This window comes from Bactrocera tryoni, chromosome 5, assembly GCF_016617805.1.
Source record: "Bactrocera tryoni isolate S06 chromosome 5, CSIRO_BtryS06_freeze2, whole genome shotgun sequence".
In the NCBI taxonomy this organism is placed as follows: domain Eukaryota; kingdom Metazoa; phylum Arthropoda; class Insecta; order Diptera; family Tephritidae; genus Bactrocera; species Bactrocera tryoni.
The window spans coordinates 81,734,827-81,762,740 of record NC_052503.1 but is presented as its reverse complement, the minus strand read 5'-3'; the positions used below and the strand labels follow the sequence as shown (position 1 = coordinate 81,762,740).

The 27,914-nt window shown below is 30.0% G+C and overlaps 1 protein-coding gene and 2 long non-coding RNA genes across 7 annotated transcripts; 1 reads left to right on the top strand and 2 right to left on the bottom strand.

The window, feature by feature from the left end:
• Positions 1 to 8,401: 8,401 nt before the first annotated feature.
• LOC120779096 lies at positions 8,402 to 9,846 on the bottom strand. Its single transcript, XR_005705608.1, has 3 exons — positions 9,721 to 9,846; positions 8,798 to 8,966; positions 8,402 to 8,678 (listed from the first exon to the last, which is right to left on the bottom strand). It is a non-coding gene; the product is annotated as an uncharacterized LOC120779096 (long non-coding RNA).
• Positions 8,898 to 27,912, top strand: LOC120779093 (microphthalmia-associated transcription factor). 5 transcript variants are annotated; one of them, XM_040111258.1, is made up of 10 exons: positions 9,903 to 9,991; positions 11,787 to 12,255; positions 12,386 to 12,797; positions 12,902 to 13,003; positions 13,068 to 13,583; positions 20,493 to 20,513; positions 24,288 to 24,432; positions 24,892 to 25,133; positions 25,195 to 25,359; positions 25,438 to 27,912. In XM_040111258.1, the coding sequence occupies exons 1-10, from the start codon at positions 9,985 to 9,987 to the stop codon at positions 26,242 to 26,244; spliced, it is 2,886 nt and encodes a 961-aa protein (XP_039967192.1). In that variant the 5' UTR covers positions 9,903 to 9,984; the 3' UTR covers positions 26,245 to 27,912. The 5 variants fall into 5 exon arrangements, with proteins under 5 accessions (XP_039967195.1, XP_039967194.1, XP_039967192.1 ...); XM_040111256.1 differs by lacking the exon at positions 9,903 to 9,991 and adding an exon at positions 11,024 to 11,241 and having other exon boundaries at positions 11,593 to 12,255; XM_040111260.1 differs by lacking the exon at positions 11,787 to 12,255 and having other exon boundaries at positions 8,899 to 9,991.
• On the bottom strand, positions 20,028 to 21,802 carry LOC120779095. The gene is made up of 3 exons (XR_005705607.1): positions 21,702 to 21,802; positions 20,448 to 20,520; positions 20,028 to 20,294 (listed from the first exon to the last, which is right to left on the bottom strand). It is a non-coding gene; the product is annotated as an uncharacterized LOC120779095 (long non-coding RNA).
• Positions 27,913 to 27,914: the final 2 nt, after the last annotated feature.

The window sequence follows — 27,914 nt, the reverse complement described above, 5'->3', positions numbered from 1 at the left end:
ATGAATATAATAAAATATAAACTTGAGTAAAAATTTCAACAAGTTGTTATTAAAACAGTATAATGAAGAGAAATGGAGGGAATAAAAATGTATCGTTTATGGTTTCCATAGCGTGGTAAGTCTTAGGAGAAGTCTACAATATTGCAAAATCTTAACAAATAAATTGTATATATTTACACATAAACATATGTATAACTAACTACTATGTTTTGTCTTGTCAGAATCTGCAAATAGCGAACACGTTTATTTTATGAAAAAATTTAATTTTGCAAGCTTGAAACAATTCCCCTTTTGTTTTGTTGTCATCATAGTTATGTGTCTACAACATATGGCCAAATGAACAAAAATTAAAAAGGGTTTTTAAGCAATCAATGAGAAGGAACAGATGGACGATGGCAATATCTCCTCTAAAACAACCGTTTATAACTATGTTTCTAAATTCAGCATCACGATTAACTAAAATACTTTTAGCCTTTGCAAATTTCTTCTCACCGCATTTGTATAATTTATTTGTAAAATATGCATGTGGTACATGAATTAGTTTTTGTTTTAAAAATATTTATTAAAGTGCATGAAAATGCTTTAGTCCGTATATAATTCCAGTCAACTAGTTGATCACGGTACTGTGATTTCATTTAAAAAAATTATACATATATGTATGTCGCTACTTTGTTAGCAAAACAGTCTAAGTTATTACTTTGTTTGCATGAAAATGTGCACACACAGGTACATGCATAAAAACATGAATAAAAGAAAAACAACTTAACTTACTTTCACTGGACGAGCAACGGATGAGTTCAATGGCAGTTAACAATATGATTTTTACCTTATTGCAACGTGTTGGTGCCAAATACGGCTCTTCACTTTCGTTTCGACCGAAGAAAATGAAAATGCAAGAGAAATGCCATTAAAAACTCGAAAGCAGGGTATTGTGCCACATATCCCAAAGTGCGTGACTTTTTAATACACATATAATACATATAAGAAAATACATATACTTGTACATGTAGGTAATGTATGGTACATCAACAAAAATCGTCACGTCACAATTCAACACAGTCAAATAACAACTCAAAATTAAACTATCGTACCTATGAATAAGACATACATACATAAATATGTATATACATAAGTAAGTATATATTTTTAAGCATTATCTGTCATTATCATATTGATTATTTGAAGATCCAAACATAAGTAAATTTTTTATATCTGGATTTTATGCCCTTTACATAACATGTAATTTAAGGACACTTCTACTTATAGTATTGTAAAGTAAATATATTTATAAGTATATTCAGGTTTATACATACACGCATACAATACAATGCAATGCATGTAATATTTTAATTAAAATCAAATTCGAAAACGAAAGCTGCGCATAGTTCCATTAGCAGCATATGTATATGTATTTATAGAGGTAAACTCGTACACTGACCTGGTTTTCACTTTTAAAATAGTCGTTAGTAATAAGTTCAGTTTATTGGGCAGTCAATCGTTTCGTATTATCATGCTTTCTCAAATCTTGTGATTTTGTTTCAATTTGGATGATTACTAGCCAAATATCAACGGAATAACGGGCAATTGTCATTCACTGTATTTTTAATTAGCATATGTATATGTACGCATTCGTGTATATAAATACGTACATAGGGCAAATGCAGTATTAAGCTCAACTTTATGCAAGAATATTTATATATATATATATATGTATATAGTATATGTATACATAAGTGAATGTAAGTTCTTTCAAAATATTCAGGCAAAATATGTGAATGTAAATATGCATGTACATACCTACATTGTATATGCTTTTATGAAAATAGAAAGTAAATCGTATTCACTAGCAATATATAAAAAAAATCGAAGAAAGTGACGTTAAACGTTGTAAGCGCCAGCCTGAATAATAAAGCAAATGAAATAGCTTGACAAGAAAGTTATAAATATAATATACACACTTACATATATATATATATATATGTATATATAGTAATATAGTATATATATATATATATTTATATATTATATATATACATATATATACATATATAACGGTGATAACTTGCAACCAACTGGCCACACGTATTTAATGAGTGAATAAATGAAGGTGGATAACGAAGTATGTATCGGGCAAAAGCGAAACGAATATGAAAATACAGCTACTACTTACTATATATTCGTTTTGGAATCAACATAATGTGATTGCCCGGAATTTAGAGCACGCAAAGTTTATTGAACTTATAAGAAGAGAAAAGGGAAATGGTAGGAAAGGCAAGCGACTTATAGCTAACCAACTTTACCTTCACCGAAACAAATATGCAATAATAGAAAATATATTTTATATATTAACAATATGTGCTATACAAATTTTGGCTAAAGATTTGAGCATGAACGGAATAGGAACATGTAGTGTCACTAATAATTATTTACTTTACATACAATTGAAAAAAAAAAATTATTTGAGAATCACTACCTTATGCTGCTCTAAATGGTATACGAATTCAAATTATAATTTCATCACATCGCTAAAAAGAAACTGCTTCTTAACCAAAACCAACCAAAACCCAAAAGCTTTTTATCAAAATAGCGACTGCCGCCCAGAAGGCAATTTCAAACTCCTGAAGCCAATCTTCTTACTTTCGTTCACTTTCAGTGATATCAATAGCAGCATTGATTATCCAGATTATAGGAAGAGGATAAGCTTGCATAGGCTTTCGATACAATCTATTTTATATGTAGAAGTTGGGGAGAATTTTGTCTTACGAAAGCAACAATATTTTGTCGGTTTCTTAATGGTTAAAAACGTTTAATGCATACCCCATTTAAGTACTTTTTTATTTCTTAACTCAATTTGTTCACATAGAAACCTCCATACACTTTACGTTATTATTAATTTAAGAAAATATTTTAAATTATGGTTCTTGAATCAGGCAATAAATGATTTGATAAATTAGTATACATATCATCATACATATTATGCACGTCTTTTGCTATATTTACTATTGTCAGTCGGTATATACAGATATTTTAATACGTATACAAGACTGATTTTTCCGAACATTTCCACTACGACACTAAAGTAAAAGTAGAAACAAAAATTGTGTGTCCATGACCCCATGAGAGACAGAGTAGAGCCTTGTACTTGACCATAAGGACATTTAATCAACTGCAATGAACCCTGTTTCCATTTTATCGAAAGCTTTTCCATTACTCTTAAAAAGAAGGAAAAGAGAGTGTAAACTGGAGCTTTTTTGAAGCGCATGCCCAACCTATCCTTGGGAAGACGTGGGCATGAAGGGCGGAATTTTTTCAAGGTTTCGATGACATTCACATCACCGGTAATTCAGAAAAGTATATGTATGTTTATACGTTTGTTTGCGAAAACGTTCGTATACATGACCTTAACTTTGTTGGGGTAGTAATAAGGCATATAGAAAAAAAAATATTGACATTGACATTGACGTAGTTCTATATGTACTCCTTATTAACTAACACATATGTAAGTGAAGTATAGATAGTGTTGGCTTAAATACAAAAGGTCATAACCACGTATTTCTCTATTATGATATACCTAAATTATTATTGTTTTCTTTTTATACTTTTGCAGCATGTTGCTACAAAATATAAGAGTTTTGTTTACCTAACGATTATACGTATCACCTAAAACTAAGCGAGATAGATACAGGGTTATGTATACATAAATGATCAGGATGACCGGACGAGTTGAAATCCGGGTGACTGTCCCTCTGTCCGTCCGTTCATGTAAGCTATAATGTGAGTAAAAATTGAGATATCTTGATGAAACTTAGTATGAGCGTTTCGTGGCAAAAAAAAAATTACGAGTTCGGTACTACCCCGACTCCCACATGCTAATGATATAATGATTTTTGTTTTTCTAACAAACCTTGTGCCGAATATCCGACAGTGTATGAGTTATACTATATATGTATGTCCTGTAAGCAAGTAGTCTCATTGCCAGAAGTGTTAATGCACGTTACTAAGCGCGAAAGTCTGACAGAAAATGTTAATCAACAGTGATAGAAACAGCAATAATGTTTGTCATAATGATTATGAGAGAATATGCTACGTACTGCAATTTCCATCTATGCAGACGCTTAGCTAAAAGGAACTATAAACAATGGCGGCGGACAGCTGCTAACAGGGCCTACTCCATTATTATAGCTTGACAAATATAAAGGAAATCGGTGTGTCAAATACTATCATAAATGATTTTATATACAAAAAATTATGAAAAAAATATTAAAACAGCTCTTTTGATTCCTCAAAGAGAGCAAAAAAAAATGATGCTGCGCAACTATTAAACTTTTGCAAGCGCAAGTAGTTATATGCGTAGTTTTGTAAATATATACACATTCATACACAGATACACACAATTGCATGAGAGCAGGGCCTACGCCGTATTTTAATTCCATTTTATCAATTTTAGTATTTTTCAACAGGACTTACCTCACTTAATGCTCTAAAGCGAACTCTGCCCCCCATATACACCTTCTGACAATGCGCCGCTTGTTGCTACTGCCATAAATCAGTATAAATACATACATATAATACACAACTGATCACGTCCGATCACACTTTTCTACAACCCTAACTATTAACTAATTTTACTAAAAACACTATAAATTGCAATACCTAAAATAATTATACATTTCAACGCACTACTGCAAATTCCACCGACGGAAGCGAGGACCTAGGAAATGTATATTTAAAATGGCGCCGGAAATTAAGAGCGACCAGTGACATTTGAGCTTTTAAAAAGGAAGCGACATTTGCAGACCACATCCAAACCGCTTCAGTAGATAGCACAGGGTAGTAAAGTTTTTAAGTACTTCTAAAATCATAGATATGTAAAATAAATATAATTTCAAGTGGGTTTCGAGCTTTTTAAAGTAAGCGACATCTGAAGGCACTGAACCGCTTCAGTACGCCGTTGTCAGACTGTTGTCAGCAGATGGCACAACACTCACGTTCTCTGGAAGAAGTAGTTATATGCATAGCTTTGTAAATATATACGCATTCACACACAGATAAACACAATTGCATGAGAGCAGGGCCTACGCCGTATTTTAATTCAATTTTATCAATTTTAGTATTTTTCAACAGGACTTACCTCACTTAATGCTGTAAAGCGCACTCTACTCCCCATATAAGTGCACTCACCTACATCTGAAAAACATTTTATATACACCTTCTGGCACTATGCCGCTTGCTTCTACTGCCACCAATCACTAAATCGGATATAATACACAACTAATAACGCCCGATCACATTTTTCACTGTTAAACAATTAAAATCCCGAACTACTACGTATTTTACTAAAAACACCATAAATTTCATCATTAATACCTAAAATAATTGCACTTTTCACCCAGCTGCTGCAAATTGTATTGCATGTCTGTTTAAAATGGCGGCGGAAATTAAGAACGACCACTGACATTTAAGCTTCTAAATAGACGCTCAGTGCTCGGCGCTCAGCTTTTGCACTCACTAATTTTCACTTTCAATTTTACTACACAAATAACAACGCCCGATTACTTTTTTTACTTTAAAACGATTAAATTGACGAACTTCGACCTAATTCTACTAAAAACTCCGTAATTGCAGCATTAATTCCTAAATTAATTTCACTTTTCACCAAGCTGCTGCAAAAGTCACTTACACGAACGCGTCATAAGGAAACGAATGTTGGAAATGGCGTCGGAAATTAAGAACGAACAATGACATTCGAGCTTTTAAAAAGGAAGCGACATCTGCAGACACTAAACCGCTTCAGTAACTAGCACAGGGTAGCATAAGTTTTTAAAGTATTTCTAAAAACATAGATTTGGAAAATAAATATAATTTCAATTAGTTTTCGTAAGATTGGCTTGTCATTTAGATTTAATGAAACTAATAGCAATAACACTTATTATATTTCCTGTATAATGGCTATATACTCTTCAATAGGCAGACTGTTGTCAGCAGATGGCACTACACTCTATAAAATGCCATCCTCTGTGGGTCGTCTGATTGAAGGATCAACGAAAACCACAAAATTGTTATTAGATAATTAAAAATCATTGTTGTCAGCAAAATATTATCCAACATCAAATGTTTTAGCTCTTAATAAACAAATATAATAATATCTGTGAATTAGATAATTTCAAAGAGTAATATGTGTGCCATCTGTTGGTCACATGAACATGATATCCACTTATGTTTGTAGCCTTTACACAGAAGAATATCATAAATTTGCTTAAAACAATGTGCTTGAGGCAAACTAATTAAAAAGGCAGTATCTTTATAAGTTTCAAAGTTCTGGCATACAATTGGAATATACATATGTATATTTGCCACATCTCTGTAGTTCAAAAATATTTGTGAACCCTGTAGTTTAGAAGCTTGAATATAATTGGTCGTGGTAATTTCCGCCGCCATTTCGACCATTCGTTTCTTTATGACGCGTTCGTGTAAGTCACTTATGCAGCAGCTTGGTGAAAAGTGAAATTAGCTTAGGAATTAAAGCTGCAATTAAGGAATTTTTAGTAGAATTACTAAATAACGGGCGTTGTTATTTGTGTAGTAAAATTGAAAGTGAAAGTTAGTGAGTGCAAAAGCTGAGCGCTGAGCACTGAGCGTCAATTTAGAAGCTTGAATATCATTGGTCGTTCTTAATTTCCGCCGCCATTTCGAACATTCGTATTCTTATATCGCGTTCGTGTAAGTGACATATGCAGCAGCTGGGTGAAAAGTGAAATTAGTTTAGGAATTAAACCTGCAATTAAGGAGGTTTTATTAGAATTAGGTTGAAGTCCGTCAATTTAACCTTTTAAAGTGAAAAAGTAATGGGGGATTGTTATTTGTGTAGTAAAAGTGAAAATTAGTGAGTGCCAAAGCTGAGTGCTGAGCGTCGGCGCAAGCAGAGGTCTGCCTATGATTGTGTATAAAATGTTATGTTAATGAGAATTATGTTCTGTTAATGTAATAAGGTGTTAGAAGCAAGTAGAGTTTAGAGTATGGAAGTGTATCTATTTATTTGTATTCGCAGAAAATGCGAAACGAAGTTAAAGAAAGTGCGGTAAGTGCTTATAAAATATTAAAATAATTATTTTTGGTATCTTTATGCAAAAATGTTCCTTTTAATGGCAAATTATTTCACAATTATTTTACATTAAAGCTTAATTTTTATGTTGAATATTTGTATATATATACAAATATGCATACATACATATGTACATATGTATGTATGTATATGCGCACATACATATAAGCATTCCAAAGAATATATGTATAAAATTTAAAGGATTTTTTTTATCTTTTAACGTCTTTACTGATTTCCGTCTTCATTGCGTCTAGTTCCTCTTTACTTTTGTGCACAGTCAAGCATAAATTCAGAAATATGTGTGTACATATGTACATACATACATATGTATGTACATATGTATGTATATCGGTTGCGCAGTCACTTTACTTCTATTGCCCTTTGCTGTTTACCAACATTCACTTTATTCTGTAATTAACATGAAATGCTTACACTCGATGATATACATATGTATGTATGTATGTATATGTTTCTTAACTTGATTTGTATGCATTTCATTATTGATAAACAGAAATGCATTATCAGCTTGCATAGTCGCGTTCATAATAAATGAACCGTAATTTCAAAATTGTCTGATTTTGGGTAAATAAAGATAAAATAAATAAGAATTTTAAAATAATTAAAAAATATAAAAATAAGTTTTCACATATTGTGTAAATAAAGATAAAATAAATAATAATTTAATTATATAAAAATTTTAAAATAATAAGAAAAATACCTTTATATATATGTATGTGACCTGGTCTACGGAAAGGAAAAGGGGGCTTAGGTGTCAAAAAATCAATTTTCACTTTTTAGTTGATTCGGATGGAAAATGAGATGCTTTTTCACGTGATAGAATCCAAAAAGTTCGCACGTTAGCTCCCTTTTCGTAGACCAGGTCACATATGTATGTATAATAAACGTCCTTTGCTTGCATTCAACATAACAATGTTCATACTCAAATGGAAGAAGTAATATTAGAATTATGAATTTTGATTATGCCTTTTTCGCATTTCGGTGATTTTTTGCGACATCTGTTGGTTAAAGTTATGATTGGTACTGTTAATGACAATTACTACAAATAACCAAGTAAAGAAAACTGATAATACCGTTATAATGTCCTTTGCTGCAACATACAAAATTTAAATCCTAAAAAAATAAGATTAAAGATTAAGTCCTGACTGAACATAATTAGTTAAAAAAAAATTAGCAAAGACAAATTGCATTAAATATATCTGTTTTAAAACAACAAACTTTTTTATAAATTAAACACAATATGTTTAATGCTTACTTTATTATATTCTATGAGTTGGTTAATCTACATACATATCAGACATTATTTTTTAAACTATAAGATTTCTTAAGAAATAAGCATTTTCTTATAGATTTTGAATTGACTAATCTACATATTAGTGACAAATGCATATGCATTTATTCATCAAATTTGAGGCTACACCGTTTGTACATATTATATATGTTGGTCCAGCCCCACCTATCATTTGTATTGTGATTTGATATTGATTTTGGATAGAAGATTCCAAAAATTACAAAACACATTGAAACTGTAATATGCGAAAATCTTTCATCTACTAATCTGAAAAAATATAACATTAAACAAAGTAAATATGTATTATAAATGTATCTAAGCTTTTATGCTATAAATAAATATGTCAATAATATTATTTTATTTTGTGTTAGCACTCGTTTCATTACCGTTTTTGTATCCACCATTAACTGAGGTGAGTTGCATATTACATTCAAAGCTACCTCCGCAACCACTTTAACTGTACGAGCACTAGGAGTAAATACTCTCTCACTGCTTTATCTTTTTCCCCGGTATCGCCAGTAGTTAGACGGACGATTGGCACTAAGTGGTGAAGTTCTACAATTAGATTTAAAAGTCAATACAAGCAATTGATAATAAGTTAAAATAAATCAGTATGAAATTGTAAAATAATTGCAAAATCATTTGGTAATTGTTAAGTGATCTGTAGTGCGACATAAGCTCAAGAGTTTGAACTGGTTCCGACAGCCATTACGCTCGCACATTCAACTTGGCAAATAAGTATACATATATATATGTGTAGTTCGAAATAACACTAATAAGCTTATGTTTGTGTTAATGTTGAATTTGTGTTTGTACGAGGCACAACGAAGAGTGATCGTGTTAAATTAATGTCTAATAAAAATTAAAATAGAATTAAAGATGGCCGCCAAAATATCAGTCAAATTGCTAAGATCTTAAGAGAACCAAAAATAACTATGTTACACCTGTTAATAAAAAATCAAACAAAATAACTAACCACAGTATCTATACATGAAAATTGTCTTTCTACAAACATGATAAAGGCAACGAAAGAAGTACAAACTCCAACACAATCGATCGGCAAAAGCAACTAGCAAGTAATCAGCTGCTTAAGTACACGTGGTTACATATGTATTAGTGATTTGTAGACCACTATCATCACAAACCATCGTTTAACAAGACATTCAAGTTGATTTTATTGGAATAAATTGCCCATTGCCAACGACCGAGTTTCAAGCTCTTCTTAATTAAACAACCAAACAAATAAGGCAACGGAGAGTAAAATGAAAAGATATTGCACAACATTAAACATATTTTGAGGAAAACTCACCAATTCACCACAAGCCGCCAGCAATCAATTTGCGCTAATTAATCAACGAATGAAGCTTGAACTTTTCCATTTACCCCAAGTTCAACCTGCCTAAAATATATTCAACTGCGATTATGGCTGAGTCCGGCATAAACATGGATTTCGATCTTGAATATTTTCCGATCGACGATTTGGATTTACTTTCTACTGAAGTGCAAGTTGCTGGAAGATCGGATAATGTTGAATTCTATGAATTGAAGGCAGCTACCCGTTCTGTACGATTCGATGACATGTAAGAGTCTTTTTACATTTTTAATGCTTAAACATACATACATATGTATGTATATTTTAAAAGTGTAGCACAATTCAACATAAAAATTAAAAACTTCATATATGTACATATATAAAATATATTAAAAAGAAGCTTATCATTAGAAGTATCTAAATTATTTTTGGGGTATAATTTTGTAATTTTATCTTACCAAGAATCTAGAATTTTAGTATTAAAATGCGAATGCATTCGTTTAAATAAATACGGAATTGATATTTTTTTATTTTAGCATGTATGTATATGCCTTACACTTTTTATTATGAAATCTTCTTTAAGAATACCGTATCCTTACAATGGGGTAAATTTGTTCGACAACATCATTAATGCAGAATTATAGTATGAATAAATCTTTTTTATAAATGCGGTTTATTTCATTTTAATTTAAAATTGACCTACCCTAATTGAGTAAGAGATAAGAAGAATTTCCCTCTATTAGAAGAATAAACATGGAATCTCTTTGCTGAGATTTACGTTATTTCAAAAGTTTTTACATTTTGCACTTTATATTTGTCCACATACATAAATAGCTATACACAAGTTCGTGTGCTAACTCTATCGCATATCTAGATGTATTACTAATAAAAGCTTTTGAAATTATTTTTGAACATGCGCGTACCTCTTAAAAGTTTTCTTTTCGAATATAGGGTAAATATTTTTGAATATAACTATTTAAAATTTTCTGTGTTAATAACAAACAATACTTATTTTTATTACCAAAGCATTTTTTTTATTTTATAAAAAGATTATACTGCAAAAAAGCCCTTGGCAATTCTTTCAAAACTTATAGAAAGTCTTTTACACTTCAAAACTAAACATAATTTAAACAATTATAAGTTTAATACAAATACCCTGTTTTTCAGTCACAAAGCTGTTTTTAAATAGAATAAATGTACGAAAGCAGTTCGAATGATCGAACCGCTCATCGATAGGTGCCGAATTCAAGAGATTCTGTATGATACAAGATCAAGGTCCGTTTTTCTTTTGCTTATCTCCTCAGTATACGCCAAAGAAAAACCTTCATATTTTAGTAGTTGACGATATAAGCAAAATAAGAAAATATAAAATGTGGTTTAGTTTAATTAATAAAAATTGTGGAACTGTATTGCCACCGAATAATAGAAATATGAAGTGAAATGTAATTAAGAAACAAATTATAAATGAATCATTAGTGATTGTACAAAAAACAATGGACAGAGAAGAAATGAAGAAAAGTAAATAAAAAATATTGTGAATAAACGCAACGCTCTGATATTACGGTGTATAATGCTTTGAGAATATATCGACCTATACATATATTTTCATGATAACATATATATTCATATGTTTAACAAAGTTGTATAGATTTATCGTGAAGTATTTAATGTTACAGAACGAAGAAAAGTATTTGTTGCCAATCATTTAAGAAATGCGTATTAGCACGTGCGTTCTATGGACATACATATGTATGTAACATTTATAAAATGCTTTTCTTTCGGGAAAGAAAAATATTAAATCAAACATATGAAAATATCGGTATCATAAATGATTGCTCTTTCAAAAATAATCCAAAATCAATTATATAGAGTCACAACCGGTTCGGTCAGCATTCGTATCAATTGCTGAAGCAGACAAATCAGCCTCCCCAGAACACTAGCAAACATTATCCGACCCCAAATTACAGTTATCTTTTATCAGCTCCAATAGTCTAATCTGAACCCTCTCAGTTACCATAACGGAAGCATAATGTCACCTCAAAGTATTTTTAATCAATCTTCAGATAATTTAACAGAGTTTCAGGAATTTCTACAGCAAATACAAACTCTCCACTTGACTACCACAAAAGATAATTTAAATCAGTCAAACGCAAGCAAAAAAAATCAGAAAATGAGTAATCCTAATGCAGTCGACCCAATGCTTGGAATTGAGGTTGGCGTTGAACCTGCTGCCTTGATGGATTTTAACGAGACTAATAACGATATTGTGCAACCAGAGATAGGTTACACACAAATAGAGGACACTTTAAAAAAAGAAGAACAAAACGTCCTCTCTCATTTCCATTCAGCATTGTCTATTAGTTCTAACGATGATAACAAACAATCTGAAGGTAATGTACGAGTTACTGTTGGAATAGACAAAGACTTGGAAATGATTTTAGAAATGGATCCAAGCATAGTGGACTTAGGGGATATTGCAGTCACGGAGCCGGTTGAGTCAAAAGTTATTGGCTTACCGCCGTCAACAGGGGGGTGGGTAAAACAAGCATCACAATCAAAAAGATTCTAATTTAATGAAACAATTTAATTAAAATATTATTTTTATAATTCAAATTTGACAATAAGTACGACTAAGTGTTGGAAATTTATTTTTATATTTTAGCCCTACATTCAAAACTACTGTTCCAAAATCACGAACCCAACTTAAACAACAATTGCAACGTGAGCAGCAACAACAGGAGTTGGAGCGTCGTGAAGCAGAAAAAAGAGCCACGGCTGCAGCTGAAGTTGCTGCACTACAAACACAGGTGGAATCTTATATAACACAGCAGATACCAAATTTAAACAATAGCAATCAGTTGCATACCCAACATATGATGGGTAATAGTAATAGTGGGGGTTATAGACCAGCACCCAATAGTTTTGGAACAAATTTCAATGATGTTCAAGGGAACCAACAAAATTATTTTACTCATCCTCCATCAGCAAATTCGTCTGGGACAAGTTCTAGTCCGGTTATGTTGAAGGGGCCTCTTCAAAGTATCGGTGTTGATGTCCCAAAACAAGTTTTACAGGTTAGAGTCAAGATTTGCAATTTCACTAGTAAATTTCTTAAATTGATGTGTCCCACTGGTGTATTTTAAAATTTTAAATATGTATATATTAAATTTATTTACAGGTACGAACAGTTTTAGAAAATCCTACCCGTTACCATGTCATTCAAAAGCAGAAAAATCAAGTTCGACAATATTTAAGCGAATCTTTTAAAAATGAATGGGAAGTAAGTTTTGTGCAAAATACATAGTTTCAGATTTGTGTTTTTAATTTATTGTAATTTTTTTCAGAACAAAACTATACCCAACACTACAGCAATGCCAAATATAAATCGTGAATCCAATCAATCTCCTAATTTTCTTAATATTTCAAATTTTGGTGGATCCAATGGAGGAACAGACATAAGCACTAGACATTCTCCACAATTACTACTCACTTCGAACGCAGTAACCCCCCTTCTCGATGATCATATGCAATTATCACCCTCTTCTTATGGTGTAGATGGTGCAAGTAATAATATGACAACTGCTGGCAGTTGTCAATTTTTTCTTCCAAATGACCAAAGTTCGGTAAAAAGTTTTGGAGGTGATAGCGCGTACAAGAATTCAATTGGCGGTAACTCCTCAAGTTTAACGGGTGGCAAGAATTGTGTAATGGGTGTAACAAATGGTTTATCCCTTGGGGGACGTTCATCTGGACCAGTGAATTCACTAAGAAATGCAAATTGTTCAAATATATCCACGGCTAGCCCTGTCCAATCAGCACCAATGTCGCCTTTAAGTTCCGTAGCAACAAGTGCATCCGAAGTAAGTCTCCATAGAATAATCTACTGTTTCTATATTATATTAATGTAATGAGCCTTTTGCATCGCATATGTATGCCTATATATGTATGTATGTATAATTATATGGTAGAACTTGTCGAAATTCATTTCATCTTTCAATGATTACTACGGTGCTTCCTGGTAACACTCATTTGATATAATGTCATTTTAAAACCCGATTTACACGATTACTCCTATTAATATTTGTTGCTGTCGATGATTAGTTGGTTTTTGATTTGAGCAGATATCGAAACTGTATAGAATATACCATAAAAATTAATCCATATTGCTCTTTGAAAGCATATTAACCAATTTTCACTAAATTGACGTATGCTACAGTTGTGGTTTATACTTCACTAAACAAAATCTACCTGACTGCATCTATTGAAAGATATAGCAGCAATAAAAAAAAAATTGATCATACTTTCGCATATCTAAATAAGTAAAATGTGTGATTTGTATACTAGTTTTCTTAATCGGTGTTTCTAAATATTCAATACACTAGTAAAGTGGTTACTTAAATACGTAGTAACAATAATAAATTTCGATAGCTAGTGTGTGTTATAAGGCCCCTGCACCCCATGAATCAATGCGTGAGTTAATTTTTATAAAATAATTCAAGACATGAATGTCTCAACACCAATGAATATAAGTATTTTAAATCAGCAGTAATCTGTTCAATTAATCACTTTCAATAAAGAGTGATAAAGGAGACCATAATTGTGTATGTGCTAGAAAGGGATTACGTTTTGACTGATATCTATGTATTGCAATTATACTCGTTTTTTAAAATATTAATATATACATATATATACATATATATATATATACATATATATATATATATATATAACTATGCATATTTACAAATACATATGTATATACTTACCTATATGCATATCTAGGTCATGCAAGGGATATCATTGAATTTTTTAAATAAGTGTTTAGTATTGTAAACTTTTGTCGGTTGTCAAGGATTCAAAAATACAATTATTTATTCATTGAATTATTTGAGAGAAAGTTATTTTACCAATGTGATAAAAATTAAATTTAAACATATGCAATCGCTAATTCCTTAAATTGTAAAATTTATATGAATGTTCTCCGCCTAATAGTCAGCAAAATCCCGTAATTTAACGTTTCGGGATCGAAGTTACTACACACAGTTGTATAATAATACACCACATAAATGAAACGAAATGGAAACTGCGTTGAACGCTTCAAATTTATAATCACCTCGATCGTTTACTAGTAGTGGTAAAACGCATTTCGCTCAACAAAAACGAACTCGGTGACTTAGTAGAGATTCGAACTTCTACTTAACTGCTTTGCTCCAATTGGAGTGTAGATTATTATAGCATATATTAAAATTTTTGGAGCGGTCGGTGGGCCAGTAACTTGCTTTGTTTATTTAATTTATAATTTTCATACTGCATATGAATTAAATATTATATAAATGTAGAAAGCTACTACCATAAAATTGTAGAGAGGAACTGTGAGAATTCAACAAACAAATAAGTGTGAAACTACGTTGAGTACCATATAATGTAAGAGCCAGTTAAAACGCCGGATTTGGTGAAATAATAATACAATTCCTTTAAAATAATATGATATTGATGGTATTTCGATAATTATAAAAAATATTACGAACGTTTGTGGAGCTTTCAACTGACAAACTACATACATATGTATATACTTTTGCATATTAGAATATATAAAAATGAATGCTTTCCGACCTTCGGGAGTTCTAAGAGCTATACAAAAATTTTGAAATTAACGAAGTGCCAAACGTAATTATGACTAATTCATTATATTCAAAAAATTTAAATAAATACAAAATAATAAACCCGTACTTAATTGTTTTACACAATCACACGCTTAGATCGGATCTCATTATACGGCAGTATTTAGCAATTTGAATCAAGTATTATTAGAATACACTGGAGGTGAACGCTTGTTTGAAAATTGAAACAAGTGTGAACAAATTTCGTTATAAATTCAATTCTGTGCTTACAACTCTCTCACATACATATGTATATTATATAATTATTGACACTAAATTAGACGATTCAATTTTATGCCAGTAACCAACAACAAGTGAATAAATTACTTAACGAATAGTGTTTAAAAATAAACACAAAGCATTTTCAAAATTCGAAAGTGTAAAAAATCTTCATAAGTACCTGATCATCTACATTTATTTAAACTTATTTACGAAGGAAAATAAAAGTCCGCCAAACTGTCGAAAAAACGCCACAGATCTACCCCAACCCCCAAAAAAAACCAAAGACGTACCAAAATGCCGGTATTTAATGTAATAACACGGCGGAAAACGAAGGTGAGTGTACCGAAAGAAACATTCGCATAAATATCTTATTACAAATATTTGAGCATATAGTTATTCAAAAGTGTATATAATAAGTATATATGTACATACATACATATGTACATTCATTTATTCGATGGTGAAGTCCATACGAACGTCCGAATGTTCAAACATGCCTGGGTTGTTGTTTATCATACTGATTGATTGCCCGCAACTGATTTCTAATGTAACTACCGAAGGGTCTATAGCGATTGCGCTTGCGACACTTATTCACAAAACTGGTTTCAACATGCTAGTATATTATAGATTTTTCGTTAAAATATTTATGTGCATATTTTTCTTAAAAACGATAATCATATTCAATTATATGTACTTAAATAATATTTACATTACTACTTATTACGAGATTAACTGTGTTAAAATTCAAAAAACTCCACGTTTGTATGCATTGTGTTATTGAATATCCACATACGTAAATACAATGTAACATATTTATACACAAGTTCATATGTACAAATGTGTTGAAGCGCGAAAGTTTGGAAATACTGGATCAATTTAATGTACATACTTATTCAAACTTAGAGGATTTTGTAATTTCTTTTAATTGAGCTCTCCCCACCCTTGCAAAAGTTATTCAATATGCATATACTTGTATGTGTGTACATATGTATACATATCAATGAATTACTCAAATAAATGATATTAAATTGAAATGCTGCACACACGCGTATACATTTTATTGTATTCAAAAACGTTATTGCTGTCATTCAACGTATCAAACAATAATTTTTATAACTTTATGAAATATTTTTGTCTAAAGACAAAATATCTATAATATTATAGTTATATGTACTACCATATATATGAATAAATGCTTTTAAGTATATGTATATATACATATATGTATGTTACAAATGTATATCGATACTATGATGTAGCGACTGCAGATGAAAAAAAAGTTACTAACTAAACCACCAACTACTTTATTTTTATCGGTCTGCTACTTCTGGGATAACCCTAATATATCATCATATTATTAAATTTTTACATTGCATTAGTGTTACGTTCAAATACAGAAATTGGTTATATGTATGTACATATGTATATATATTATTACAACTTTATTACTCTAATCTGCTGATTAATCATATCTGAGAAAATACACATGTAGTATGTATTTACACTTCTTAATATTTAAATCCTTGATATATATTTGTTGAAACTGGCAACATTTTGTACTTAGAATAGAATTTCACATAAATTTAATTTTTTTGCTAGTTAGATGCATATTAAATTCTCATCACATTTAATTTTTTCTCCAACCACTCTCATTCTAATTAACATGCATACATATATTTACAATAATAAATTAAGTTCTCACAAAACTTAAGCCAACTATTTTTTGAATTCAAGGCTTGAAGAATGCTTTTTGAAAATTTTATAAAAAATATCTTTAATGCCTTTCTTTAAGAGTAAACTGCAACTTTAGCGGGTTGATGTTATTTAATGTAATCACTACTTGGCATATTTATCTGTCGCTTTTGATAAGATTATAAAGCCAATGTTGAAAATGACAAAAGATAAAACTGAGCACATGGGAGGCTACCATAAAATTTTTTACATAAGAAGTATACATCTATGTAAGTACATATATGTAAACCAAATTAAAAATTAAAGTAATATATTATCTAAGCCAAATAACTGTGAACATAATGTGTCGAAATACGTTTATGTACAAGCGTAGGTGTATAAATTGCATATTTGTATATATGCTTTCCACGTGAACAGTTAAAAAGCTTCTTATAAGTTGATATATTTAATAACAAATTGACTGATAAATCACAAAAGAACCTTGCGATAATTGACTAACAATAAATTGTAACAAAAACTTCTTAAAAGGAAGTTTTTCTGATCGATGAGCATTTTAAGTCTTTTTACACATGGTTATTTATCAACTAAATAACAGAAGACCGATAACTGAATAAAATTCAATTATGATAAGCCTAAACATTGAGTGGTAAATTTGTGTGCGTCCGTACAAACATTTCTATTTGTCGCTAAGATTTTAGAGACCTACATATATAAGAGAGAACTATCTATGTACTCTAACTAAGTACTTAAGACTTTCATTGTTTACTATACGTTTTTGAAAAAGCTGATGAGAATGCCCTGTCATATTTGAAAGTAAGATTTCTAAAATTAATACGCCACAGTGCTTGCTTTTTAACTTTTAAATACTTTACCAAATTTTTAATTCGTAAGTATCGTAAGCCCCAGTTAATTTTTAAATATTCAACTGAAATGGGTATTATCATTATATGTATATTGACTGTTCAATACTGAAAAAAATGTATGTGTTTAAAACAAGTCGTTAAAGTCGAGTTAAAAAATTGTGTTTCATAAGTGTTGTTAAAAAAGCTGTGCAAATAATATTTTGTTATCGTTGTGCTCTGCTCTCTCGCTATTTATTCTTTACATAAAGTCTCTACAAATAACTTGAACATATAAATATAAACTTGTTCAGAATTTTGTCGAGAGGAACATATGTACGTATTTACGTGCAAATTAAAGGAAATTAGTGTCTTATATAAAGACCGATTTCACTAATTTCATTGAAGAGCACACACGTTTGCAATGTATGATATGTTTTGTTTTATGTTAGCAACGATTATCCGATCAATCTTATCTCTAACTTTGTTAAATGAGTACAAGTTGCGAATTTCTTATCAATACTACTAAGACTATTGGTATTAGTGAATAGTAAGAACTTTGCTTACGCATAAACGTGCGCATGCTCCAATAACTGACGTTGCTATACAAAATATATTTGTATGTGTGCCATACAGTTATTAGATGTCTCCAGAGATACTTATGGATTTTATCATCGTTATCGTTTCTACATACAAAAGCTTTCGGAGGTTCTCATTCTATTCGCCTATTAGTAAAAGTTTCAAATTAGATTTAAGGATAAAGACCAAAAATCTTTTGACATTCCACAAAGAGTAAAAGAGTATGTTTTATAATTTCTGGCCTTCTTTTATACCTAAGTGTTATCAAATAAGATAAGACTATACATACATCAAAACAAACTCAGCTAAGAGGAATGTAGATCGACCAGGCAAATGTATTATTTATTTTTGATTGACATACCTACGTTCTTATTTTACATACATTTGTATATGCACAATAAATCGATCATACATACTTATATGTGCAAATTAAAAGAATGATAATAAAACCCTAGTTTGTATGTAATAATAAAAATAAAATCATTAAATAAAAGTCAAATACCATATACATAGATCATGAAATGAAAACTTCGAAAGTGAATCGTTAAAAATGTCTTAAGAAAATTATATATAAAATAATACTCGGAAATTAATATTCAGAATGTGTAGTCAAGGCGAAAACCAGTAAAGTTCATTGTATCCTTTGATTCCAAAAACTGAACGGGGTTTAATTGATCGAGTTGTAAAAAGTTGTTTTATAATTATATATATGTTTATCAACCTGTTGTGATACTCAAAACAACTCTGGCTAATAAATGTACTTAAATAATATGTAGTATTGGCACTGTGTAAACTTATGTATGTATGTATCTATATACTGGTGAAATACAAATAAAGCATATAGTATATATTATTTGAATCAAATAATACTAACTTGCAGCTCAACTTAGGCATTTGTATATATGTATATAGAGATTTATGTGCAGTCGTTGTCCCTCATGTACTTAAAGCTGAATTATTAAAATTATTAATAGATTATCCACGTTTTCCATTATACAGCCATTTGTATCGATTAATTAAGAGTTTTTACAATTGGACTGTCATAATCCTTTTCTCAACTTAATTGTTTAAAAAATGTCCTCATTAAATTGAACCTTTCGTTTTTTTTTATATTTACAAGAGCATTAAAAAATAACATATATTTAAATCATTTCAATTTTGAAACATGAATTGAATAGAATAAATATAACGATAAATATATAGAATATGATAATTATATAACAAGTAAAATTCCAAAAGAAACAAGAGGCATTTTTTTCCTCAACTATAAATATAATATATGTATATTATTATATCTATACAAATAAAACTGACTTAAGTGTAAAATTCAGAATTTATTTTTAAAATTAAGTTTATAAAATATTCATGTACCTATTGTTAGTAGTGTGAACGCTGAAAGTCGAGCCGATCTTGAAGCGCTGAATTTTCTTAGGCCACTGTTAATACATCTTCAATATAAGTTAGGACTAGAAAGCAATTCAGTTCAGCTCTAAGCTCCGCTGGGCTTTCAATCTGTCGAAATCGTAATATCCAGCTGGAAACTAGTTGGTTTTCAGCGTTCATTAAACGGCTAACGGTTCTTAAACAATTAATTTCAAACTTTAATTTTATATTCTTCTTTCACAACATTTCGAATAACACATATACATATGCAATGGTACATACATGTGTATGCGTGTAAACCTTAAACAATAACAAATGCAATAAAAACTTGATTTAATTATATATATACCTATAATTTTTTATAATGCTTTATTAACAATTTATATGTTTCCAGCTCCTCTTGTTTGACAGTGATGTAAGTGCTAAAATTAAAAAATTAACTTTATTATTTGTGTGTATATTTATCATTTTCGTGCTATTCTTATTATTTGTATATTTTTATTTACATACATCAGTTGAATGTAGTTAAGCGCTTTTTATTATTTAATTTTTATTACAATTAATATTTTCATAAATCCATATTTCTAAAGAAAAATTAATGCTAAACCCACATAATTATTTATTTCTCAATTCAAATCCAAATACGATTACAAAAGTGACCTGAGTTGAAATAGTTATATCCATCTCTTCGAAATGACCAGCTGCAAAACTGGTTGGTTTTCTAACGGTTCCTAAACAATTAATTTCGAACTTTTATTTTATTTTCTTGCTCGATAACTCGCCTGATTAGTTGCAGTTGTCCCAAACAACAGTTTTCTCAACTAATGCAACATTAATTACATATCGACTAACAAGATAATGCAGTCTCTGCAAACTATTTAGTCCTCATGAAACCGATCGTTCATATATAGTAAAAGATTTTGTGTTAACCTCTCTAATAACTTTAATGCATACTTAATTTTCATTATTCCTCTCGCATTAAAATGTATCTAAGTATAACAATTACAATTATCAGTATGTCGTGTCAGCTACTACCTAATCATCTACTTATTAATGCAAGACTAATGATTTATTAGGCTTTGTGTCACAAACTTTCATAATAATGTTCTTTGTCCCACATTCTCTAACGTACAATATTTGTTTAATTTGTGTATATTTTAATATATATGTATGTATACTTTTTTAATATATTTATTAAAATGTTATAAAAATGTTTATATCATTTGAAAAAAATATCTAAGCTTAGTAATGATTTTAGTATTTAAAAATATAAATAATTTGTTATGACAATAATTTAATACATATGTACATACATATATAAGGGCTAAAATTTGTCCAAAAAAACTTCCTTTACTGAATACATATATATGTATGTCCATGTGTTAAATCTCATAACTATTTTGCGATTTTCATGAACAACATTTTTTAAAAGTGTATAAATATATTCGTGTATAAACGCGACAATCGTATATGTATGTGTATATAAATATTTATTTATGTACACATACATATTAATTTACAACAAATGCATGCAAGTAATATGTTACAGCCGCCCTGTATAGAAAATGGTAACACTGTAAATAATTTAGGAACGCTGACTTACGGCAAATTTTATTGATATTGTACTGATGAATGCTCACAAGTCGTTGCTTATACACTGTGCGCTGTAGTTGTAAATACTGTTGCGTCCGATACGCTCCGACTGACAACTTAACTTTTTTCTCAATGAAAACAAACAATCATCGAATGTTGGTGGGTTGTGGTGGGTAGCAAGTAAGCAAAGTGGAGAAAAATTGAGGGAAGGCAGAGGGGTCAGGAAAATAGGCAGCTGACATTGGCAATGTGCGCATACACGTATGATACACGTTCTGCCCGCTATTCGTTGTCCGTTTGCAAAGCGAACTCGTATTTTATGTCAAGGTTTACTTTAGTGTGCTGATTGATTTTTAATTTTTTACAGTAAATTAAAATTTAACTTTTTCACAAAATCGTTCAATTCTCATAATCTGTTAGGCAAAGTAGAGGAAATTTTTAACAACTTATTGACATTTTTAATTAACATATTTCCTAATCAAATCCATATCAAATGGTGAATTTCTTTAGCAAATAAAGTTATTTTGTATAAATATATGTACATACATATGTATGGATATATGTCGGCATATAGACCAAAAGAGCCTATTATTATTTAAATTTTCTTAAATAAAAGTCATAGAATTAATTTTTGTATCCAAATCCAGGATTTTCGAGTAATAGTCCAAATACACTAAATACTCAAGCCACAATTTACAACTGTATGCTATGCTTCGGATTTTAGAAATGTGCTAATACACTAATATTTGGAGGTGTATAATCCGACAGAAGTTATTGCTTCCTATATTTAGAACTATAAAAAAATATATTATATAAACAATTAAATACCGATCACCGGTTTTTAAGCCTGTATAAAGATAACGGCGTAAACATTTTTCTTACGTTATAACAACTAATATACATATAACCAATTTTTAAACTAGAACTAGAATGTATATTTAATTTCATATTGTACATATTTTTCGTGTTAATTTTTTCACTTATTGATTTAATAGTTCATTGTAAGTATACGTTGAATTTTTTAATGTAACGTCTAATCTCTATACTTACAACTTAAAAATTACTATTGTTTTAGAAAATAATGTGTTGTATTTTCGGTTTTAGTTTATATCATAAAATCCATGATTAATTTCTTTTTATGGTTTGCATCAGTCATGATCTTTATAAAATATACCATATTTTTTCCATGTAAAGTAATTTTATCTAAGTGTTTAGTCATAGGAATGAATTTAGTGACTTAAAATCAACTCTCAATGTTTTTGGGTATTTAAAATCTGAGTATTCGTTGAGAAACATATACATACTTCACATAATTGTTGTTTTTAATTCGCTTAGTGAAAATACAAATTTTAGAAATATCAATATCTTAAAACTAATAAATATTATACATATATGTATGTATATTTTAAATTTAAATTCAAATACGCATGTATTATATTTATCTTAACAAAAAGTTATATAAATGGCTTTCTCTATAAAATTCGAACAATAGGAAGAAGAATCTTAGCTCAGCCTTGACAATGATTTTGTAATTAACTCCATTATTGTCTGTGAAAAAATATTGTATCCTTCACTCATAAACATTCGATAAATGATGAGTATGAATATTACCTCTTGCATGTTTATACTGTAAATATATTAATGAACACATCTAATACTAGTGTGATAGTTAAGTAGCGTACATTATTGTGTACACAATTTATTAGTCTCTAGTTGTTCAATGCTGAGTGTGCTGTACGATATAATGAAACGCACGACTGAATAAGGCTTTAAATTGCTTTGAGCTCTCTGATGGTGTTAATAAAAAATTGATATTAGAAATAAGAGTCAAGGTATGCTGCAGTTTTTTCACATAGATTTATTCCATTACGTCGGAAATTTCAGAGAGAATATTTAGTAATAAAAAGCTCTAAAACGACCCTAACAATTCTTAATCAAAATCCGAGCTAATAAGCTTTTGAATTGTATGTACATATCTATAATATTAGAAGTTCTATTATTCATATATTTTATTATATATTCTTTAAAGAAAATGTTTAAATATTTTGTGAAATTATGTAAAGTTAAAAATATAACAATGGATCGCAAAGGGCTGATAAAAAACAATAAGAAGACCGACTCGCATTTTTACAAAACAAAAACAAAAAATATGTATGTAATTCCTTATACAAATTTTTAAGTGTATACTTACATACGTAATAAATTGTTTGCATGTAATTTTGAACTCTCCGTGATTCGTTTGGTAAGGTAGTAGTTATATTACATTCCAATAATAATATTTAGTATTTAGCACGTAGACTTATTATTAGGATGACATATTATATTTATCAGACTGACTTTCTATAATTTGGTAGCGATTTTCATTAAAAACAATATAAAATTATGATCTTAAATAATACTAATACACACAAATGTGCACACATTAGTATAAATTATATTGACGTCATCTATGTATATTGCATATTTCATAAAAAGATAGGATGCATATATATGTACATGTAAGGGGCTCCATACATACATATCTAGCTCATATGCGTTTATACATTTGTATGGTATTGCTTTTATGTCAAATGGTTTTAAATGTGATTTTCACTAGGCGGACGATTGCCTGTTTGATGCAGATCTAAAATTCGATAACTTCTCATCAGATTTGGCTATAAAACAAGAACCACAATCCCTTACTGATGCAGAAATGCATGCATTAGTTAAGGACCGACAGAAAAAGGATAACCATAATATGAGTAAGTAAAAATAATCAAGTATTTGGTACTATCGCTGAAGTAAATTAATAATGAATGCATATGTGTATAGATAAGTGCAATTATTGGCAATTATATTTGAATGTAAAACGAAGAAGAAGAAGAGAAATGTAAATTGTAAAGACTTTATTCAAAAGATTTTGTATCTAGCTCTCATATATTTAATTTCAAATCAATAAAATACCAGTTTAACACTTACTGCAGAAAATATAAAAATGATCTCTTTTACCTTTACTTTGGGTATTCACCTTAATATTCATAATTTTTACAAATGAAATCGCAAAAAAAAAAAAACAAAATAATTTCTCAACATTAAATATTGAACTCGATTTAATGATACTACTTTAACCACAGTCAATAGTTAACCCTGTATTTATTTCAGCAGGAAGATAACAAATAATTTTTATAAAGTTGTACTTAAACATTTAACTTTATTTACAGTTGAGCGAAGAAGACGTTTTAACATAAACGACCGCATTAAAGAACTGGGTACATTACTACCAAAAACTAACGACCCATACTACGAAGTTGTACGTGACATACGTCCAAACAAGGGCACAATACTTAAATCATCTGTCGATTACATCAAATGCCTTAAACATGAAGTTTCGCGGCTAAAACAAAATGAGCTACGCCAACGTCAAATGGAAATGCAAAATCGAAAGCTTTTGAATAGAATAAAGGTATCTCAATAAAATATTTTATATATGCCATGCCATTAACAGTTTTAATTTCATTTAAAAGGAATTGGAAATGCAAGCTAAGTCGCATGGAATACCATTAAGTGACTTTAATTTAACATCAGTGTCAGCACCAGCACCAACATCTTTCCTCAAAGGAACCAGTCCTGCTTCACCATTGTCACATAATAATCATTCAACATCCTTAATTCCGGATATGGTAGAAAAGGTAAGTAATGTGTAAAATTTTATCGTTTTTTGCTGGTTTGATAGGAATATTTTATACTCATAATAATCCTTATTTTAGTTATCTGTTATAACAAGTGAAACCAGCCTCAGTATTACTCCAATAGATGACCTTATGGAAGATAGCAAGCATCCTGTGCAATGTGGTGATCCTTTGCTGTCATCAAACATTAATCACTTTTTCTCAGCAGCACATTCGCCAACAGCAGCGCATCTGCAATGTTGCAGTAGTTTCGATGGCAATGATTGTATTGGCGACAATGCCCACGACTGTCATAATCCCAACTGCCAAAATAACGCAAACTCACTAGATGACCTCTATCAAAACACCGTTACTTCGTCCGCGTCAACAGGGACACATATAAATGGTAACTGTTGCAGTAGCAAAAGGAAAAATATGGGTAATTCAGTATGCTGCTTAACGACAAGTTGTCATCAACCCAATCATAACCATCATCATCAACAACAACACCACCATCAACAACAACAACACTCGCAGCAGGAAATGAAACATTGCTGTGATAACAATCACTACTTAAATCACTCGCAACATCAAATGATATCCATGGGCAATAAAAACGATATCAGTTGCCTCTCCAAGTCACCATCAACTTTGCAACACGGTAGAGATCCCCTGTTATCTTCCTCGCACCACCAACACGTGGATCAAAACCTTAACGGCTTGGAGTCATCATCTCTTCAGCATCATAACCATCATCTGCATGACGACGAACATCATGTTGGTGCATCACACACTTCTGATGATTTATCTAGTGCAATGATGAGTGATTCTCTTTCACTAGTCTCATCAGCTACAAATGATCCTATGCTATTATCGCCTGATTCCTTGGACATAGACTTGGCATGATAAAATGGCTAACACACAAATTTTATTTATATTACCTACGAATGTATTCTATAATAGAACAAAAATGAAGGCACTACAGCTTGTGCATCAGAAAAGTATAAAATACGTCTCTTACACAATGTTTGTATGCATATAATATGTAAGTAACACATATGTGTGCAAATCTATATACGTACATATGTACGTACCGACACAAGTCATTGCAAGTATGTATATACATTGTTCATTTATTTTGTTTTTCGTTTCTTATCATAGGAGCATATATTGCATTGTTGATTGTTACAAAAATACATATTAAGGCAACAAAGTTTTAGATTGAAAATTTACTTAAAAGCATACGTTAATACAAAATACATAAATGTTTTTGTGTATTAGATTAATTATGTAAAATATTGTATTATTATAAAATAGTGTATTTCCTTATTGGCAAAAAGAGTTTTAGACTTTTAAGCGTACATTGAATTCAGATGTTATAATAAGGGGCAATGTTATCACTGAAACTTTTTGAAAAGATCGGCATGTTTATTTTAGTCATAACTTTATCAAATTGAATCACATTAAAGGAAAAGGCCAATTAATTAATTTTACTCCATTCATTTGAATATGAAAAATGTTGTAATTATTGTTGTTTTTTAGAATTAATTAATGAACATACCTATATTTAAATTAGACAGAAATATTGAGAATAATCTCGAGATAATTTCCCTTTTAGTCCATATTTAGTAATTTATAAAAATTATCTTAACATAGAAGTTTCGCAAGATGTAGATTTCAATGAAGTATTAAAAGTAATTTTCTTCTTTTAGCAAATAACAATGCACAAAAACATACTGAATTGATGAACAGTGCGAAGCACTATATAAATGCCAAGATACACACATCTGTGTTAAGAAAACACCTCAAGGTACATACATATGTACATACATATGTATGTATGTCACGATATTTTGAATACCAATGTTAAATTGGTTGACCCACCCTTTGACCTACATATGTAGGTATATGTAAATATACATACATATACTATATGTAAACGTAAGTGTATTTATTTGCATGTGCTATTTAATAATAGAAATAGCCAGTACAAAATTTTTAACAAATTTTAATTATGTGAAAATGTTTAAAACTGAATGCCATAATTGTACATATCATAAGTTGCATTGACATTGGAAATAGTTTGAGACAGAGAGAGCAGCTGGACTTAGTTAAAACATCAAAATAGTTTAATTCTATAACTTTTACTTTGTTTATTATATTTGAGAACTCTGATACTTCATTAAGGAATAGGCTGAGAAATCATGAGAGCTTCCATTGTTGAAATGAAAAAAATATATGTATGTACATATGTCAATTTTTGTGTATCGGGAAATTTTCAATAGAATTTCGGTAAAAAACAGCATCTTCTCTGTGAGTCCAACTTTAAAGTGTATACTTTTAAAAGAACATCTAAAGTCTATCTATGTACTTACATATACTATACAAACATATATGCACGTCGTTTTATGTACATATGCAGAAATATACATATTGGAATGTACATATGTATGTATGTATGTACGAATAAGTACAATATTTCTATGTGGGCATATATCAATATGTACATACATATGTACCTGTTAACTAATGTATGTATAAATGTATATTTGTATGTATATGCGTACTTATGTACA